Here is a 21,154-nt window from a genome sequence, read left to right on the forward strand (position 1 = left end):
TGGAATTGACGGGTAATTTGAAACAATATTTTGAATTACGTACGAATATATACGGGTATACCACGTAGGTATAGGTATATAGGTACGGATATACCACGTAGGTATATCAGAAATAAAAGACGTTAGAAACCACCAGTGACCTCACAAAGCAAGCTTTCCATGCCTCTTCCGCGCCTCTCTTATTTCAGTCTCGTCTTGGAAGTGGTAAATGAGTCACGTTCGTTGTTGTATTCATCGTGCATAACGAATGTAAGTATGATTCTATTAACTATATTTGGTTGTACTTACATCAATTATGTTAGGTAATTTATTACTATTTGCAACTATGATAATAGTTGTTACGCTAATACTTTGGTTTTTTTGTGAAACTTGTTTTTGTGACAGCACCCGTAGTTGCTATGGGTAACCTCTACCATTGGACCGGTCCAATCATGGGAACGATTTTATAACATTTTTCACATTACCTATATTCTTTTTGAATTCCATAATGGCGAAGAGAGGTAATACTATACCTGGAATGAGCCCAGCATGTCATTGGCATTACAGGCATTAAGGAAAAAAGAAGTAAGTTTGAACAAGGCAAGTCGAATGTTTGGAGTTCCAAACGAAGACTAGATAGAAGCAATCTAAAAGTCAAAGAAGAAATTCAGATAGTTGGTTCCGAAGGTGACCTACCATTAGAATTATTAGAGACAGAGCTTTGCGAATACATTCTCGAGCTTGAAAGTTGTTTATATGGTATCACTCCAGTAGATGTCAGGCGATTGGCATTTCAATTTGCTGAGCAAATTAATATAAATATTTAAAAATATATTAAAAGATTTAATAAAGAAAAGCGAATTGCAGGAAAGAAACGGTATTAAGGGTTTATGGAGCTACGTCCAAACTTGAGCCTACGACAACCGAGAGCTACTTCATTCAACAGCGCTACCGGATTTAATCAAGCTACAATTACAGATTTTTGTGATAAACTTCAGACATCTATGGATATGCATGACATTAACGATGCTTGGCGTGTATTCAACATTGATGAAACGGGTCTCTCCAACTTGCAGAGAAAACCTAGAAAAATTTTGGCATTGAAAGGTAAGCACCAAGTTTGAGCAATCACTAGTGGGAAACGTGGCACAACGACCACAGCTGTATGTTGTGCCAATGCTGCTAGCCTATTCGTTCCCCCGCTTATCATATTTAAACGGAAGAGAGCAAATGATGAACTGAAAGATGGAGCACCACCTGGTTCAATATTTGCTTTCAAACCAGACAGTGGCTATATTAATAAACAAATATTTTTTCTATGGATGCAACATTTTGTGGAGAATGTAAAGCCATCTCCAGAAAAAAAAGTTTTGCTTATACTGGACGGTCACACAAGCCACACCAAAAACTTGGATGCAATAGATATGCAAAGAGATATGGTGTAGTAATACTTTCACTTCCAGCATATACATTTCACAAACTGATGTGTCATTTTATAAGCCGCTGAGTAGTTATTACATAGATGAAACCGAAAAATGGCTTCGTCAAAACCCTGGGAGATGTGTGACGACATTTCAAATAGCTATGCTCTTTGGAAAAGCCTATTCCAGAGCTGCTTCTGTTGGTACGGCTGCAAATGGCTTTCTGAAGACAGGCATTTATCCTCTGCATAAAGATGTATTTTCTGACTATGAATTTGTGATAGCCCATGAAGAATCGGAGAATGCTTTTGTTTCATTTTTATAAAATATTATTATAAAGCACCTTGATTGGACCACGTGTGTAAATTATTATTATTTTTTCAAAGTCCAATGATGGAAACTTAGTGGTCCAATCAAGGAGCATGTGGTCCAAAGACGGCAACAAACAAAAATTTGGTTTTCCTGTTAAATCTCGAAAATGGTTAATTTTATTGGACTGATGCTAAGTGTATACATAATAAAGTAAATAATACATTGAAATGAACAATTTGTTTTATTTTATCAATAATATTTGAAGAGTTACACCATCACAAAGTTAAGTGGTCCAATCATAGCAACCTTACCCTATATAATATACATAGATATTTAACATCATAAGTAAAAATTCTTTCATCCACCCCTGCTCGCAGCACAGGTACCTATATTGTTAAAAGTTGGACAGTATAATTAGTTTTTATTATTATTATTGTCCAAGAATCAGGTCATTGGCCTGGATCGGTAGTTGACTTGGCTCTTGAGGTATCAGGCGGGCTAAACCACCGTTGCTTTCTTCGGCAGCGAGTATGTAATAAAATTGGTTGTGTCAGGCCGAATCAGTGGACGCATTTCAACCGCAATGCACGTCGTTCGAACTAAAACAAAATGCCTAATAATTTAAAATTCCGTTCGTTTATAAATTTTATAAATCTATACGGATTTAATTCAATTGTGTTTAATGATAATGTAGTCTTGAATAAAACTACGTTCTAAAGGATTTCCCGTGGGTAGGCAAGCCGCACGCTGCTTCATCATCATCAGCTGTGGTTAATCCACTGTTGAATGAAGGCCTCACCAAGGCTTCTTCCAACTCTCTCGGTCCTGTGTCGTTCGCTGCCACGTATATCCGCCGAACTTTACCAATTCGTCAATCCAGCGGCTTTTAGGGCGACCCTGTGGCCGTGTCGTGCCCCTTGGGTACCACTGGATGACGGCATTTGTCCAGCGGCCGTCCTTTCGGCGAGCAATGTGCCCCGCCCATCTCTATTTCAGCTGTTTGGCAACATCTATTACATCGCGTACTCCTGTCTGCTTCCTAACCCATTCGTTTCTCTTACGGTCCTTTCGCGTGATGCCCAACATACACCTCTCCATGCCTCGCTGTGCGACTCTTAGCCTTTGGACATCTCTCGTGCTCATGTATGGCTGCGAAACGTGGACCCTCAACACGAGAGATGTCCAAAGGCACGCTGCTTATTGGTGGCATATTCTAGGCCCTAGGGGGTGCCTAACTAAAGTACGAATGAGAATATTCCCAGATTTTGAGAACAAGACCTGTTGAAAGACGATTTTTTTCTTCTCCTTTGCTGACAAATATGTAGATAATCATGTTCGATCATTTACATAGAATAATATGTAGATCTTCAACGGGTGGGGGTTATATTAACATTCTCTTTACGATGGTAATAAATTCAGTCCGTTCCGGTGATTTCACCTTAAGTTACCTAGTGTGATTGACAATAATATTACAGTAGGTAAAAGTAAAATGCCTATTCTACCAACATAAATAACTATAATTAGGTTACATCATCAGTATTACAACGTTTTTATTAGGTCGTACCTATTCTTATTTGTCCGGTGGTTGTTTGTCTGGTGGTTGTTTGTCCGGTACAAATCTTGCAATCGATTTTTAACTATTCCGGACTAGCTAGACATTTGAAACTTTTAGAATATATCAGAACACGATGCCAATGCATTTTTTTTATACTTTTAGCTATTTTTAAGTGGAATTAAATCCATGTTCAGTTAATTCTGTTTTGTATGAAAAGTTATTTCGGAAGAAATCCGTAATCCAATCCACTATTACTGGTTGCTAGGATCCTAACAACTAAATATTAATATATACGTGCGTTACTATGGAAACAATTAATATGAGTGTCAAAATGACATTTCAGCATTACTTCTATCAATTTTTTTGATCGTTTAAGCTAGTCAAGTCAAGTTTATGATTCAACGAAAATTTATAAACGTTGTAAGTATATAAAAAAATCTTTTTATCTTGTAATTATTTTGTTATTTGTTTAATCTCTAAAATGATATAAAATGCATCATAACCTAATTATAGATATACTAGTATTTCGATATGTTCTTACTACCAACAAGTCATAATTAATAGGTACAATCTTGATATCATGCTTTATTTTCATATATCTTTCTCACAATTGAGCATGTTTATGATCGAATTTATTGTGGCAAATACACATATTGTTTTTCAATTTGTGTTTGGAGTATCGAAATAACAAGTTGAGCAAGTGGCTGACATCGATTTCTCGTAAAAACAAAAATCTGATAATACAAACCTCTACACTGTGGAAGCCCATAATATGATCTTAGTAGGATCGGACATGGTCAAAAGAAGAAAAAAAAAGCAGTATTTTTTTAAATATATAATGTTTATGCATTGTGTACGTGGTATACAATATGGGCTTAGTATCATAACTCAGAATCTCCATCAATGTGTGTTTTTGGCAAACCAAAAAAAAAACTGTTTTCATGCTACAGTTATGAATAAACAGTTTGATTATAGTTTTATTAGATGGAGGATCGCAAAATAAATTGCCTGTAGTAAATACAGATGTTATTTTTCGTCAAACATTCAAGATATTTTCAATTTAAACATGGAGATTCTTAGTTTTGATGTGAGTCAATGGAGATTAATAGTTTGGAAAATACGCCATAAGGATATTATGAGTTATATTTTATTAATTATATTATAATAGATATAATCTAAATATAATTATAATTAATTATATTAATTAAGTAAAACTGGGGAACAGATGCTTACACTTTGATAGATAAATAAATACAGTCGACCATGACAGTTCAATGCTGCCTTCTCATTGGCTGGAATGGATATTCTTAGCTTAGAAAATCATAGGGCTTTGGAGAATATAAGTTTTGAAAATAAACACAGATTTCACAATTATGTTGTATGGGAGATTGTCAGCTTAGAAAAATAATTTATACTTTGAATGGTAGGTATGAGAAAGGAGAACAATGCTGCATTCAGAACTCATTTTTGGTGTATGCTGGAGATTATGAGTTTTGATACCAACGCCCTCATATGTAACTCACAAGCAACAGTGGTATTCGGTCCCGCAACCAGCGGATTCAGAATTTACATTCTGCCACATGACCACGGCGCCAGCGCGACGTGCAATCAAAATGCATGATAGCTTTTGATTACATATAATAATTATTTCACAAAGAGAAATTGCCACTCGCCGCCATTCACAACAAATAATTTATGAAGCTCAAAATTCCGTAGAAATAATCATTTGCTTCGATGACCTCTTCGCCGTGATAATTGGACTTTTTTTACGAAAAAATAATAAACTCAGCACAGTGTACCGGCGTATTGTGAATAATGATAATATTTCTGCTAGTCACTAGTGGTAATAAGTAGAAATTTGTAGAGAAAGTGAAATGTCGAGTTAGCCGACCGAAAAAACTTGGTGGGATTTCCGCCACTTTTCATTCTCATGACATCTTCATGGCATTAACCTTGCCCGCTCTGTGAAGTCAAGTCATTGGAGCAATCAATGAGGTGGCCAATGGCGAAGGATGGAGGTAGGCTGTTAAGATCCGTCATAAATAGTGCACACCAAACTTTGTCCAGTCATACGTTTTTGTTTTACTAATACCTAATACTACAATGTGGAGATCATGGCCCCCACATCCGGGAGCGGGCCCCTAGACCAGGATGTTTGGTGGGCCCCCCTACCTATCGCAAAGTGAAGGACAGTGTGATTTTTTACATTAGTATTCCCTAAATGGTATTCCGCGAAACCCCAGAGTTCTTTGAGGTCAACATAAGGGTGTTTCGTGTATCCTTAGCGATTTTTGTATTTTTAAATAAATCCAGTTAATTTATGAGTTGTTGGCACTGAGCATCGAGTAACATGCGATCCTTCGACATATTGGATAAATAGCCGTTTTTATAGTCAGGAAACACATGAATAATATTTATAAAATGAAATGCTTCACATGAATTATTATCATTTAACTACATACAAAAATATTTAAGTAAATGGAATATTACTGCTTTTTCGTCAGGACCTCACGACTGAAGGTCGTAACCCTGACAGCCTACTCAACGGATTAGTTTCCCGGCATTCTACGACACGTGAGGCGTGTGGTCGCTGGGAAACCCGTGGTACTCACAAATTGATACAACTATCCTGGGCATCCAATGTTTGTTTTAATATTCAGATGCGGCATGTCTAAAAGACAAAGAGCCGACAACACAAACGGACACTAATAATTATGACTTTAGTCATGCGAGTCAGGCACATTCAATAACCACTCGTGGATGCGACATCTCAATGACTCGTAAGTGACCCTTAGATATACTTACAGGCCAGGCTATTTACAGGCTATTTCTATGTATACTGATAATCTACATAAATATAATTTTATTATATGACTATTATAACATGTCTCTTTTATCCTATTAAAAATATTGCCTATCGGGGCGTCCGACCTGGTCACCACAAAGGTCAATTATAATGCTTTTAAAAAGAATTGGCGCCTTATTGCAGACGTAAAGATCTCTTCACATAAACTCAGTCAAAGCACACTCGAGTGCGCGGTGACCTCAGTTTTAGGGATCTGCTCCTGAGATAATCTCAGGCGTAAACAATTACTGATGCTTCAAACCAAGGCCTCGTAATACGCTCAATTGAGACCGAGTGTGGTGCGGGACGGGTTGGTTTGGAGGGAACTATTAGTTAAATACTCGTATAAAAGGGGATGGCGACTCGAAAAAGGTTGGAAACCTAATTAAAGTAATTAAATTAATTAAACCATAAATTTTATTTTACGTAACATTGGTAAATTAGCCCAGGGCTACACTCGTTAAATATATCACCAGAGTTGTAAATCTTATGTTATAATATATTGTATTTTATAACTTAGGTATATGAAAGTATTATAAAACGTTACTGGGTATTATGAGAGAACGAGATTTGTTTAATGATGTTAATATTATTTTGTTGATCAGACGGTTCCTTCTAACTTTCTCTGTGGTATCATAAAAAGCGCTTTTGGTTTTTTTTTTTTAAATAGGCACTAAATTATAAATGATATCAAGAGAATAGGTACTAAAAAACATTCAAATATCATTATATCCCTTTGATTATGAATAGACAATTAATTATAGTCTACTGCAGTGTTGCCACTTCACGGGTTTTTTCGCAAGATCTAAAATTTTTGAATATGTATATAACTTGTAAAATAACGAATATCTTGAAAATACCTTCTTCTAATCAATCAATCAGAGACCAGGGAAATCGGGAATAACATGTAATGTAGTTGAATTTCATTATCTGACGAATAGTCAATAAATATTATTAGATTATCAGGAGCAGAACATTGTTTACAAGTAGTGACACTTGAATTTAAACATGTATTTTGTATGTAACATGTATGTCAACAATTTTCACATTTGAGCGGATATTTTGTCCGTTATATCCGAAGTTAGTTATATCGAGGTTCTACTTTACTTACATTCAAGGAACACAGTATTAATGGGAACTGAAATACCTAACGAATGTGGAGTAACAGCAGCCCGATTTCCTAACTATCGTCTGGTGCCACACGAGACACACATTCAAAACCCTGCGTCAAAATGTAGTGTATTTGGGTATACTGTGCGAAAACATCTTCTTGGCTACGCTTCTAGGCGCTGTTGTCTAACGAAATGGGAGGAGCTTGTTAGTTTATAATGAAGTGCGGTTAAAAATGGGCGGAGGATGTTAGTTCACAGTTTTAACACGTAACCAAGAAGATGTTTTCGCACTATAGGTATAGCCTATCGGAATTCTATTTATTAATCTGTTTTGTGATAGAAACAGAGCCTAAATGTATGAAATTGAAACAAAAAAGGTTCACTAGTCCACTGATTAAGTTTACTACAAGCAGTGATGTCCCGTAGGAGTAGGTTGGTCGTTGCTTAGGGGCGGCAGAATGTAAAGAGCGCCAGATGAAGGAACGACTACAAAAACTAGGTACATCATTCTCTTGTGAGGGTAATATTTTGTTATAATGTAAATCTCGTGTTGTGAACGTATCTATTGAATTTAGATTTGTTATGTCCACAATGTTTTATTTTCTTAAATAAATAAATAGATAACTAAAACAAACAAAAATATCACGCGTTTGCATATTATTATGAATACAAACGTATAAAACTTTTTCACTATAGTCTATTATACTCTATACGATTTAAATATTGAATAATGGATAGTTCTGCTTTTGATTACGTACAGCATATATCCGAAATGACGTAAATAAAATAAACTCACTTTTGCAAACTTACAAAACTTTTTCACTTTACCTTTAAGTATTGAATTTTGAAACGTTCCATTTGTTATTAAATACACTATTCAAAATATGCGTGAAATGTAAATGAGACAAAAATAATTACAAGATAAAAAGAACTTTTTATATAAGTATAACGTTTTTAAATTCTGTTGAAGCATATAAACTTTACTTGACTAGCTTAAACGATCAAAAAAAAATGTACTTGACATGTCATATTGATTTCCATAGTAACGCACGTATATATTAATAATTTAGTTGCTCCCCCAGCAACCAATTAATAATGGTGTCGAAACAACTTTTCATACAAAACAGGAATAACTGAAAATGTATTCAATTCTGATTAAACATTATTGTGATCGCTTGCATAACTCCTGTTACATGACTTAAAATAATTACAAGATAAAAAGAACTTTTTACATACAGCATTTTTAAATTTTCTGTTGAATTATTATGCTAAACTTGTACTTGATATGAAGTACTTAAATAAAAAACAAACAAACAAATATAGAATACTTAAATGTCATTTTGACATTTCATTTTGATTTCCATAGTAACGCACGTATATATTGATAATTTATTTGCTATAACCACCCCCTTAGCAACCAGTAATAGTCTTTTATTTTTTACGGATTTTTCTGAAATAACTTTCCATACAAAACAGAATTAACTGAAAATGAATTCAATTCTGCTTAAAGATGGCTAAAAGTATTAAAAGAATGCATTGGCTCCGTGTTCTGATATATTCTAAAAGTTTCACATGTCTAGCTAGTCGGGAAGTTAGTTAAAAATCGATTGCAAGATTTGTACCGGACAAAGAACCACCGGTCAAATAAGAATACGAGCTAAGAAAAACGTTGTAAAAATACTCACGTTGTTGCATATGGATGCATTGTATCATCGAACCAAACGCGACCAGGGAAAGGAAGATCTTCGAAGCTGACTGATGCATCTTCCAGTCAATGTGTCAACGAACTTGACCGATAAAACCTGTTAACTGTAAATATTGTACGCGTTTTCACCAACTTCCGTGACCCTCCCGAAATGTAAGTCACTTGTACGATATTGTCTTTATATTCACCTAACAATATAAACAATAAATACATTTCATAAAAAAATAACAATCGTAGAAAACGAATTTAGAATATTTTTGGAAAATATATGAGTCAATTATCAAAACAAAATGGAAATATTTTTATTTAATTTCTAGTTATTATATTATATTATGACAAAACATAACTTAGACAAGACGTTATAAATAAGAAATCAATTATATACATAGGAATACCTAAATAAGTGGTAATAATTAATCAAATTGTTTTATTATTAGATTTTTTAAGTATAAACTTAATTAAAGCGAGAACGGTTTTGTCTTCACGATCGTTACAGTCTTTCGGTAATATATTTAAAAATAGGTATGAATACAAATCAACAAAAAATATTATTTGTCATTTCATTAATACCATGTATTTCCCAGTGGCGAATGGTGGAGGTAGGCTGTTAAGATAAGACATTAATAGTGCACACTAAACTTTATCAGTCATATTCATTTGTTTTCATTGAACTAAGAATACAATTTGCAGTTGGTTCTGGTTAGTTTTTGAAATTCAATGAAACCCTGCCTAACCTGAACCATAATAGTTTAGGTATGTTATAGCTGGTCATCAGACAAAAATAGTGCACACTTTTTCAGTCATACTTGTTTGTTTTCGTTGAATTAAAAATATTACGGATGGCGTTGATTAGTTTTTTAAAATTCATGAAACCCTGTCTCAACCAAACCATAATCGATTAAAAAATATTCTTCTATCTATACAAAATATCCAGCATTACGTATGGTTTAATGGCAGAATTTGAGATATTTTATAGATAAATTAAAAAATTTTGACTATTATCTATTATGGCTTGGATTAGGCAGGTTTTAATTGAATTTTAAAAACTAATAAGCACTATTAACATACTGTAGTCTTCTTTTTCTTCTTCCACGGCGCTACATCCCGGGGTGGGATTTGGCCTCCTCCACAACCGCTCTCGTAGTCTTAGTTCAATGAAAACAAATACGTTTGACTGATAATTTACTATGCACTATTTATGTCAGATCTTAACAGCCTACCTCCACCCTTCGCCACTGGCCTATGTCTATGAATAAATTAATAAGAGGGGAACAAATATAATAAAAATCCACAACGTGTAATGATTTCGCAAACAAAGTATTGTTATTAATTAAAAATGAATATAAATTATCAAGACGGACTTGTATCTCGAAACAGATGTCAATGTATATAATAGATTCATTGACAATACCTTTAATAACAGACGAAACAGTTTCGCATCTATGTTAATGTAATATATTATTATCGACTAAATATATACTACATGCCAGTAGCGAAGGGTGAAGGTAGGCTATTAAGATCCGCCATAAATACTACACATTAAACTTTGTTAGTCATACGTATTTGTTTTTATTGAACTTAGACTGCAATTTACAGCTGATGTTATTGGTTAATTAAAAAAAAAACATCTAAAACTGCCTAAACTACACCATAATAGTTTTGGTATACTTTGGGCGATATGACAAAATTGTGTACTTACACGTTTTCATTCATACTTAATATGTGTTTTCGTTGGACTTAGAATAAATATTATACATATTGTTAGTTCATTTTTTTTTAAATTCATTAGCCTTCCTTAAACCAAACTATAATAGATTAAAAATATTATTCTATCTATAAAATATCCAAAGTTATGTATGATTTAATTGCATAATTTTAGATATTTTATAGATAAACTTGTATTTTATGACTATTATCTATTATGGATTGGTTTTCGAAGGGTTTAATAGAATTTTAAAAACTTATCAACACCATCTGTAAATTATTATACTTATTTCAATTAAAACAAATACGTATGACAAGTTTAGTCTGCACTATTTATGGCGGATCTTAACAGCCTACCTCCACCCTTCGGTAGTACATGCTTTGTTTTATTTTAATTCATTTTATAATGTCTTTCGATCAAGAATTGCCAGATACTAAATATTTTTAACAACAAAACCTTTAATCTTTACAAGAAATTTTAAAAGAGTTTATATTATAATGGTAGGTAATAAATGATTATTATAGTATTATATAAATCACTTGGTACCAAGCGAAAGATGATAATTTTTAAGATTCTAGTTCCAATAAAGGAATTTTCGAATTTTACTTTTTTCTACAGGATAACTATAAATATTTTAATTAATAGTAATTGTCCATACCTAACACGTCTTGTATAAGTGATTGTTTTGTCTTACTCGTGATATTAAATAGCAAAGTTTCCTGTTGTGTTATGTGGTCACTGAGTGGAATAGTAAATTGACTTTAGCGTGGAAGTGTCACGGCGAAACTTTCTTTTGAGTTCACTGAACGGCGGATGTTGGCTTAACAGTATCCTCGTACCGACTGAGCCACGGAATGTAGCTCGATGACTGAACTCAACTCGCGGACTGCCCCTGTCAGGTTCGATTCCGGCCCATGGCCATGACACTGCACTGCCAGGGGCTTTAATCTATCCAAATGATATGGACAATACTTATATTATTTCTTAAGTTAAACAGTTTTTATGCGGGAACGAGAAAATTACCACTGAGCTAAAATATTTTTTGTTATGCTATGTTATAATGTTATTTAAAGCGAAAATTTGATATAATATAGAATAACTTTACAAATTCCTTTTGATTTATCGCCACAGAACAGAATAGATAATGAAAAGAATTACGATAGGCTATAATATACCAATACAGTAAATTTTAACGGAGGGCTTTGAATGTGTGAATGTCCTACGAAAATGAACCACGCATAATAGACGTGCAATAATGTGTATAATACATCAATATTAAATGAGCGTTATTGCATAAACCAAGAGCAGTTGTCAGTATTCGACGTATGACGTATTCTTTACACGTGTTTAAATTTATTCCGTATTCTTCCTTGCGCGAGATCGGTTGCCTGCTTCTCCTTAGGCCCTCCGCCGACGCAGCAACTAAAATCCGCCGGAACCTTGCCGGAACTGAAACTGCAGTATCTAGCAAATGTATTTCAATGGCATCTCGCTGGCGGCAAGACTGGAGTCTCTCGGTTTCAAAGTATCCACAACTGAAATTGAGGAAACGCGACATGCTAGCCTCCCAGTCTCTCAGTTGCCATCCATTAAACAGTGGTACCAATATCAGTAGATTCGATGAAAAAATCATATTTTCTTGCGTAAATTTGGTAGCACTTCTAATAACGTCATGCCATAAACCATACCTAACAAGATTGCAAACCATGACGTCAAAGGCGAGCGAAGATGGACGAACACATTTTTAATTTAAATTTTGTGGCAGAAGTCGAAAAACATCCCTGCCTGTATAATTACAGACTACCAGATTATTCCCGTAGAGATATTACGGAAAAGGCTTGGAATGAAGTAAGAATTTTGGAATCCGTTTTTCGTAGTTCATGTGCAGCAACGAATAGTCTGCAGTTTATATTGTTGTCTATAATATAAGGATGTATCCAAAATCTTCTTTTGTTTTGTCTCATGTAGCTGTAATATTGGTATAGAACCAAAGCCTCGTCATCACTTGACGCGCTCGAAGACATTATTTATTAAATATTCGATGGACAGGATAATAAACAAAAGATGTATTCTAGTAATTGCGTCAGCGTGCGTGTTGTCATATTTTAGGTACGATTTGCAACACCGGCATCGTGTACAAACAGCTGATGGCTCAGTTTGAGGTTATGAGATTAGAGTTCCAGTAGCGCTGTGTGCGAAGCACCAGTCACAGGCCAGTTTATGAGTTCCATCACCAGCCAATTTGCGGGATTTCAGTTGCTGCGTCGACGGAGGGCCTTACCCGTTCGGTATTTCAGTTCCCATTATTTCTGAGTTCCCTGTTTATCGCCTTATTAGAGTCGACCGGCCAACCGCGCAATACTCAACACTCAACGTGACTATGGAGATTTCAACAATTTCCCTGCTCCCAATAAACTAATAAACACTAAATTTGTTATTAATAGAGATAGCTGCAGAAAATACTTATACAATTATATATTGTTTATTTATTACTATTATTATTTTAAAACACCTGGCGATTAAAATCAGTCAGATTTTCTACAGGTAGCTACGTACGCGAGCTGTAATGACAAAGTTATTAGGTGGCACTTCTATTTTTTTATTATTTTAGTGACGATTGCGGTAAAAGAAAGTGTGGAGACAATTTTAAAAAATTACACCAAGATTGGAAAACTTATTGTTATATAAAAAGAAATTTTTGTTTGAAACTGTAATTGGTCGGTAGAGGGAAACGACGTCGTGACACAGTGATTAAACTATCAGCACATCTACTCAGCGAAAAATCTACTCAAATCTAAGGGCCGGCGCCCATTACGTTGGCTAGACGCATCTGCAAATTGCAGGATTACATTGACATATTGTATATGTCTTACCGCTCGACATGATATTAAAATTGTGTGCAGAAATTCAAATGTAACGCAGAAATGTTTCTATTTTATCACAATTTTTCACGTCACCGCTACGACGACGATACCCGGGTGGTGTCAAAGGTTTTCGTCCGATCATCGAAGTTAAGAGTGAAACGGCAAATAATTTTCAACTATAGGTGCGACGAAATTTTGGACTCGCTGGCAATCGGATAGCGAAAGTCGAGCTGTGAACACGTCAATTTGTTTGATGATGGCGACGGGGGTATTAATTCTTAAATCGTGTAAAGATGACTAAAAAACGTTACCCATTTACTTGAAAAAGAAAACATGTCAATGAATATATTATTATTGTTACTAATAGAACAATAAACAGAACATTAAATGGACGCACGTTTAATTTTTATGACAAATTATATTTCGTTCGGCACGCGTCATTTACACAATCCGCGCATCGCCTAGTCACGATCTTTTTAGACCGTGCCCCAGCTGAGGTATAGCCTTAAGGTGACGCATCAGTGAAACGGCAAATAATTTTCAACTGTAGGCGCGACGAAATTTTGGACTCGCTCGCATTCAGTGAGAGAACGTCGAGCTATAAACACGTCACTTTGCTTCGTGATGGCGACGGGCCAATCAATTCTTATATCGTGTAAAGATGACTAAAAACGTTACCCAATTACTTTAAAAAGAAAACACGTCAATGAATATATTATTATTGTTACTAATAGAACAATAAACATAACATAAAATGGACGTATGTTGGATTTATATGACAAATAATATTTCGTTTGACAGGCGTCATTTGCACCCGCGACCCGCAATCCGCGCATCGCCTAGCAACGATCTTTTTAGACCGTGCCTCAACTGATGTACGGCCTTAAGCAACATTAGGCGCGGATACTAATTGGATGGGTGGCCGCTTGCGAACATTTTATTATATTTTTTCACGATCTAAGACTGCAGTAATTGTATAACAATTCTATTGGCGTGGGTTCGAATCCATCTTCTGACAAACATTTTTAATTTTTTTTATTTTATTACTTACCAATAGGATGCATTTCTTAAATTATTAATTTAAATTTTTAACCTTAGTAAGACCAATATATACGATAAAAGTGGGAGGGTTGTACCTACAGAGGCACCGTAGCAGAAAAATACGAAGCTTCAATTTGAGACATTTTTTTGATCATTTACAATTATTTCAACTACCTATATTAATTACTAAATAATATTACTAAAAACATTAAAAAGATTTTTTTTTTCACTTTTCATTACATTTCAATTATTACAATTGTTATATAACAATCATTATTGGTAGAATGTTTAGGGCCTTTAGGGTTTACGGTTTACGGATTAGGGCCGTATGTATGAGATTGCCAAATTCTTTATAAGCTATTTAACCGATTTTCTGTCGAATAGCTTATAACACTGTTTGTGACGTAAGCAATCTGACGTCACGCGACATTCAAAATGGCTGCCAACGGCTGTTTCATTTGTCAGTCCAGCGTTGCCATGTCTACTGAAATTTCAGTAGATCTACTGATATTTTCTGAAATCTACTGATATTTCTTCATTTCACGAAATTCCCACCAGCCGGGAAAAAAACTAGCCATTTTTGAAAACTTGGGAATCTGCGGCCCGCGGCGAAATTTTTTCTACTAAAAAAACGTGCCGACTATGAAAAATAGGGAACCTGCGGCCCGCGGCGAAATATTTTTCCTAAAAAAAACAAGCCGGCTATGAAAAATTGGGAACTGCGGCCCGCGGCGATTATTTTTACACATTCTACCAGTGTTGCCAACCGTACTATAATTATAGTATTTGTACTATAATTTTGGTCTGCGTACTATGTACGATATAAAATATGTATAGTACGCCCAAAATACTATAATTTTGAAAATCGTACTATAATTTCATATAAAAGTACTATAATTTTGCATTTGCCATTTCGCAATCGAGTGGACTTCGAAAATTTGGAAATCTGCGGCCCGCGACGAAATATCTTTCCTAAAAAAACGAGCCGACCATGAAAAATTGGGAACCTGCGGCCCGCGACGAAATATTTTCCCTAAAAAAAACAAGCCGACTATGAAAAATCGGGAACCTGTGGCCCGCGAAGAAATATTTTTGCTAAAAAAAACAAGCCGACCATGAAAAATTGGGAACCTGCGGCCCGCGAAGAAATATTTTCTCTAAAAAAAACGAGCCGACCATGAAAAATTGGGAAAATTTTCATTTTCAACAGATGACAACGTGTACTATATTTTATCCCCAAATACTATAATTTTGGAGGCTCTGTACTATAATTCCACTTTCAAAATATGGCAACACTGCATTCTACTGAAATTAAAAATTTTACTTGGCAACACTGTCTGTCATTTTAATAATGGATCAGTGTTGCCAACCGTACTATAAATATAGTATTTGTACTATAATTTTGGTCCGCGTACTATGTACGATATAAAATATGTATAGTACGCCCAAAATACTATAATTTTGAAAATCGTACTATAATTTCATATAAAAGTACTATTATTTTGCATTTGCCATTTCGCAATCGAGTGGTCTTCGAAAATTTGGAAATCTGCGGCCCGCGACGAAATATTTTTCCTAAAAAAACAAGCCGATTATGAAAAATCTGGGAACCTGCGGTCCTAAAAAAAAACAAGCCGACCATGAAAAATTGGGAACCTGCGGCCCGCGACGAAATATTTATCCTAAAAAAACAAGCCGACTATGAAAAATTGGGAACCTGCGGCCCGCGACGAAATATTTTTCCTAAAAAAAACAAGCCGACTATGAAAAATAGGGAACATGCGGCCCGCGGCGAAATATTTCTCCTAATAAAAACGAGCCGACTATGAAAAATTAGGAAAATTTTCATTTTCAACAGATGACAACGCGTACTATATTTTATCCCCAAATACTATAATTTTGGAGGCTCTGTACTATAATTCCACTTTCAAAATATGGCAACACTGTATGCAGCAGACATTTGTTGCTGCAAGTGTTCCATAAGTGTTCGAAGTCTAGTTAATTTAGTAGAGGAAAGAAATAGACGATCGCGACTGCCAAAAAGATACATACGGGACATGGAGGACCCGTACTCCAGATACGGGGCAATCGAATTTAGGCAAAAGTTCCGTTTCACAAAGGACGTCGTGAGAAACGCGATATTCCCGATGGTGAAAAATGACTTGCAAAAAGTCACACTAACGGGCTTACCCATTGCGCCAGAGGTCCAACTTCTTCTCACCTTGAGATATTACGCCACTGGAAGCATTCAGGTAAGCCACATTGGGGAATAATATGACATACCTTGGTACCTAGCTATATTATTTATTTATGAAAGAGTTAAGTTTGAGGGAAGTATCACAAACATGTAATGGTACGTTTACATTTGACACTAATATCGTCATATTTATGTATGACACCATATTCACTTAAGTGTAAACAGTAAGTATATTTGTATCTGCCACTTATTTTGCGTGTGTCGACTCTCACATACCACTTATTCAATCTACTTATATACGCAAATGTAAACACCGGGTATTCGACAAGTTCGAACTTGGAGCGATATATCACCGAAGTTGGACCACCGTCTACTTTTATGTCAAGTACCTGACACAATATTCGTAGGTAGTTTGACAGGTACCTAGTGAATTGCATATGTATATTTCTAAAACAACGGACAATCAATAATCATAGGTACACCATGAATGTATGCCCAACGTTTACGTTAATAATTGTACAGTAACGATCTGTCAAAAATCATAGACAATGAGAAATAAATCGGATGTGCCGTGTTCTATGGATTTTGTTCGAAAATAAAATATCGCTTGTTCTCGGCACATACGATTAATTCTGATGCACTCTGTGAAGAAAAAATGCGCTTCAAATGGTATTACCTAATTCATTTTGGCCCACACCTGCACTCGTATTAGGTACGATAATATTATATTGAATATGCAATGACGATCAAGTGCTAGATATCGCAATGTTACTGTTAATCGTTCTTCTACGCATTTCTGAATTGTGTGTCTTGTTTTTTGGCAAAAGGTCCAATCTTGCAAACTAAAGTTCACAAATTGAGTTGGATCTTCGATTTTACACTCTGACATTAAACGGAAGGCACCTAGTTCTTCTCGTCGCTGAATCCATTCCCGCACCCATCTAGACCATTTTTTCCTCCTTTTTGTTGCCAAAAGACTTAAAATAATAACACTCGCTGCTTTCTTTTTTAACATTCCCATATTGACAACTGACATAACGTTTTTGAGAAGTATACAAAATAAGTGTCCGAATAAATTACAATATCATATGTAAACACCGCATATATTTATTCCAATGTTGCCATTGAATAAAGTGTCGAGACTTTATTTCAACGAGAAGTATACCAGAATTTTATGTCAGATCCATGCAGGTGTAAACAGTAAATGAAATTTTATGTCCGACACATAAAATAAGTATAACGGTATAAGTGTCAGATGTAAACGTACCATAATAGAGTTAAAATGATATAATACGATTTTATGTAAAAGGTTGATTGGGATCATTGGTTACATGTAAGTTGTACGTATGCAGTTCTTCGTTAAACATTTCATCATGGAATACATTTGTACGTATCTTACAAATACGGCGATAGTTTGCTAATAGTACTGTTCCAATCAGATTAACCCTAACCTAAAAGAGTAAAGACATCTCCACATGTTGTAGCATACGTAATATACTCCACGGTGAAATGTTCAACGAAGAACTCGTCATTTGATTAAATGTTACACGAACTCATGTTTCACGTATTGCGGTGCACGAATAAGTGTCCTGCGGTGAACTGCTTACGTACAAATTTCCGGATACGGGGATCATTAATTATTAGATCTTTTGTTTTTGATAAAAACACATGTATTGACGCTTTCAATTTTGGTACCTACATACGTTATCAGTAAACGATGTGTTTTTATCTGCCGTCATCTCTAATTCAAAATAAAAATCTTCTTTTCAGTCTGTACATGGGGACATCGGGAGGGTTCACCAGTCCACAATTTCCAGGACAATACAGCGAGTGTCGGCATCTCTGGCTCAGCAGTACAAGAAATTTATAAAATTTGATGTATCTGATGATTATCTGATAAAAATGCCGAAAAGGGCCGTTTGTATGAGATTGCCAAATTCTTTATAAGCTATGTAACCGATTTTCTGTCGAATAGCTTATAACACTGTTTGTGACGTAAGCAATCTGACGTCACGCGACATTCAAAATGGCTGCCAACGGCTGCTTCATCTGTCACTTTAATAATGGATTCCATACAGTAAGCACGCATATTAACAGCTATGCAGCAGACATTTGTTTCTGCAAGTGTTCGAAGTCTAGTTAATTTTGTAGATTTAGTAGAGGAAAGAAATAGACGAACGCGACTGCCAAAAAGATACATACGGGACATGGAGGACCCGTACTCCAGATACGGGGCAATCGAATTTAGGCAAAAGTTCCGTTTCACAAATGACGTCGTGAGAAACGCGATATTCCCGATGGTGAAAAATGACTTGCAAAAAGTCACACTAACGGGCTTACCCATTGCGCCAGAGGTTCAACTTCTTCTCACCTTGAGATATTACGCCACTGGAAGCATTCAGGTAAGCCACATTGGGGAATAATATGACATACCTTGCGAGGTCTTAGTGTCAAACAACACTATCTACAAAATTGCAACTTTACAGGAGAGCCAAAAATCGTTATTTTAGATTCTTGTTACTCAACAAGGGAAATGTTTATTTAAAACCTAATGTTAATATTTTATAATTTATTGTGTATTGTACATTTATCTTGCTTATGATGATGTTAAAATTTATAGAGATAGTTTTTAAAAAATATGAAAACAACGGTTACTTATGTAGTTAGCGTTAAACTTTACTGACGATTTAATAAGAAATTAGAAAAAATTGACATAACGTTGTTTGACTATCATGTAGCCGTAAATGTAAAATAACGTTATCTCAAAAAAAAAAAAAAAAACACTTTTTTGTAGATAACGTTGTCTGACTTTAAGCACTCGCTTGGTACCTAGCTATATTATTTATTTATGAAAGAGTTAAGTTTGAGGGAAGTATCACAAACATGTAATAGAGTTAAAATGATATAATATGATTTTATGTAAAAGGTTGATTGGGATCATTGGTTACATGTAAGTTGTACGTATGCAGTTCTTCGTTAAACATTTCATCATGGAATACATTTGTACGTATCTTACAAATACGGCGATAGTTTGCTAATAGTACTGTTCCAATCAGATTAACCCTAACCTAAAAGAGTAAAGACATCTCCACATGTTGTAGCATACGTAATATACTCCACGGTGAAATGTTCAACGAAGAACTCGTCATTTGATTAAATGTTACACAAACTCATGTTTCACGTATTGCGGTGCACGAATAAGTGTCCTGCGGTGAACTGCTTACGTACAAATTTCCGGATACGGGGATCATTAATTATTAGATCTTTTGTTTTTGATAAAAACACATGTATTGACGCTTTCAATTTTGGTACCTACATACGTTATCAGTAAACGATGTGTTTTTATCTACCGTCATCTCTAATTCAAAATAAAAATCTTCTTTTCAGTCTGTACATGGGGACATCGGGAGGGTTCACCAGTCCACAATTTCCAGGACAATACAGCGAGTGTCGACATCTCTGGCTCAGCAGTACAAGAAATTTATAAAATTTGATGTATCTGATGAAAATTGCCAGAGGTTCCAGTCGATGGGGAATTTTCCTGGAGTTGCGGGCTGCATTGATTGCACGCACATTATAATTAAGAACCCTGGCGGTGAGCACGGAGAAGTGTTTCGGAACCGGAAAAGATTTTTCTCCCTCAACGTTCAGGTAGTCTTACTATTTGCTAAATACTGTAAAAATGATATCTACTCAATTCAAACTAACCGCAGAATACTCCAGACGTGATACTGTATTGCAATGTGGTATATCGTTTAAAAATTACGTAGGTACTGTCCGACAAGAAGATCTAGGCAATAACCGGAAGTCACTGGTGCGGCTTAACGTAGGAGGAGCTTGTTAGTTCACAGATTTAGCACGTAGCCAAGAAGATCTTGTTGGACAGTAATGTGACACAGACGAGACCTTAATACAAAATTAATTTCAAATAATGATTTTAAAATGCAATATGTGATCGGCTATTCAAAGCATACTGTCTCGATTACCCGATCAAAATTATTAAACTGACATGTTTTTTTTAGATTGTCGGCGGTCCTAGGCTAGAGATTTTTGACATAGTTGTTCGCTGGCCAGGTAGCTACCACGACAGCTACATATTTAGTAATAGTAGGGTGAAGCAACGGTTTGAAGACGGGCTTTTATCCGGTGCCCTTCTTGGCGACGCAGGTTACCCATGCTTACCATATTTGTTCACTCCGCTGGCAAACCCTGTTTCGCCTCCTGAAAGAAGGTATCACAGATCACAACGAAAAATTCTGTTGAACGGCTCTTCGGTGTTTGGAAGATACGGTTTGCGTGTTTGGCCAGGGGCATCACTACGAAAAAGTCAACTACAATCAATATTATAATTGCTTGTGCCATTCTGCACAATATAGACCCAGAATTTTTAACAGATCGAGATATTGTGCCGGAGCACT

General features: G+C 35.4%; 1 protein-coding gene across 1 annotated transcript in view; it reads right to left on the reverse strand.

The window, feature by feature from the left end:
* Positions 1-16,733, reverse strand: part of Jhbp2 (Juvenile hormone binding protein 2) — a 29,178-nt gene extending 12,445 nt beyond the window's left edge. Inside the window, exon 1 of the mRNA XM_085951616.1 lies at positions 16,730-16,733. Coding sequence (XP_085807742.1) covers positions 16,730-16,733 — 4 coding nt within the window. The remainder of the gene's footprint in view (positions 1-16,729) is intronic.
* Positions 16,734-21,154: the final 4,421 nt, after the last annotated feature.

The sequence above is a fragment of the Rhyacophila brunnea genome, unplaced genomic scaffold (assembly GCF_057557595.1).
Source record: "Rhyacophila brunnea isolate RB1 unplaced genomic scaffold, BYU_Rbru_1.0 scaffold_24, whole genome shotgun sequence".
Taxonomy (NCBI): domain Eukaryota; kingdom Metazoa; phylum Arthropoda; class Insecta; order Trichoptera; family Rhyacophilidae; genus Rhyacophila; species Rhyacophila brunnea.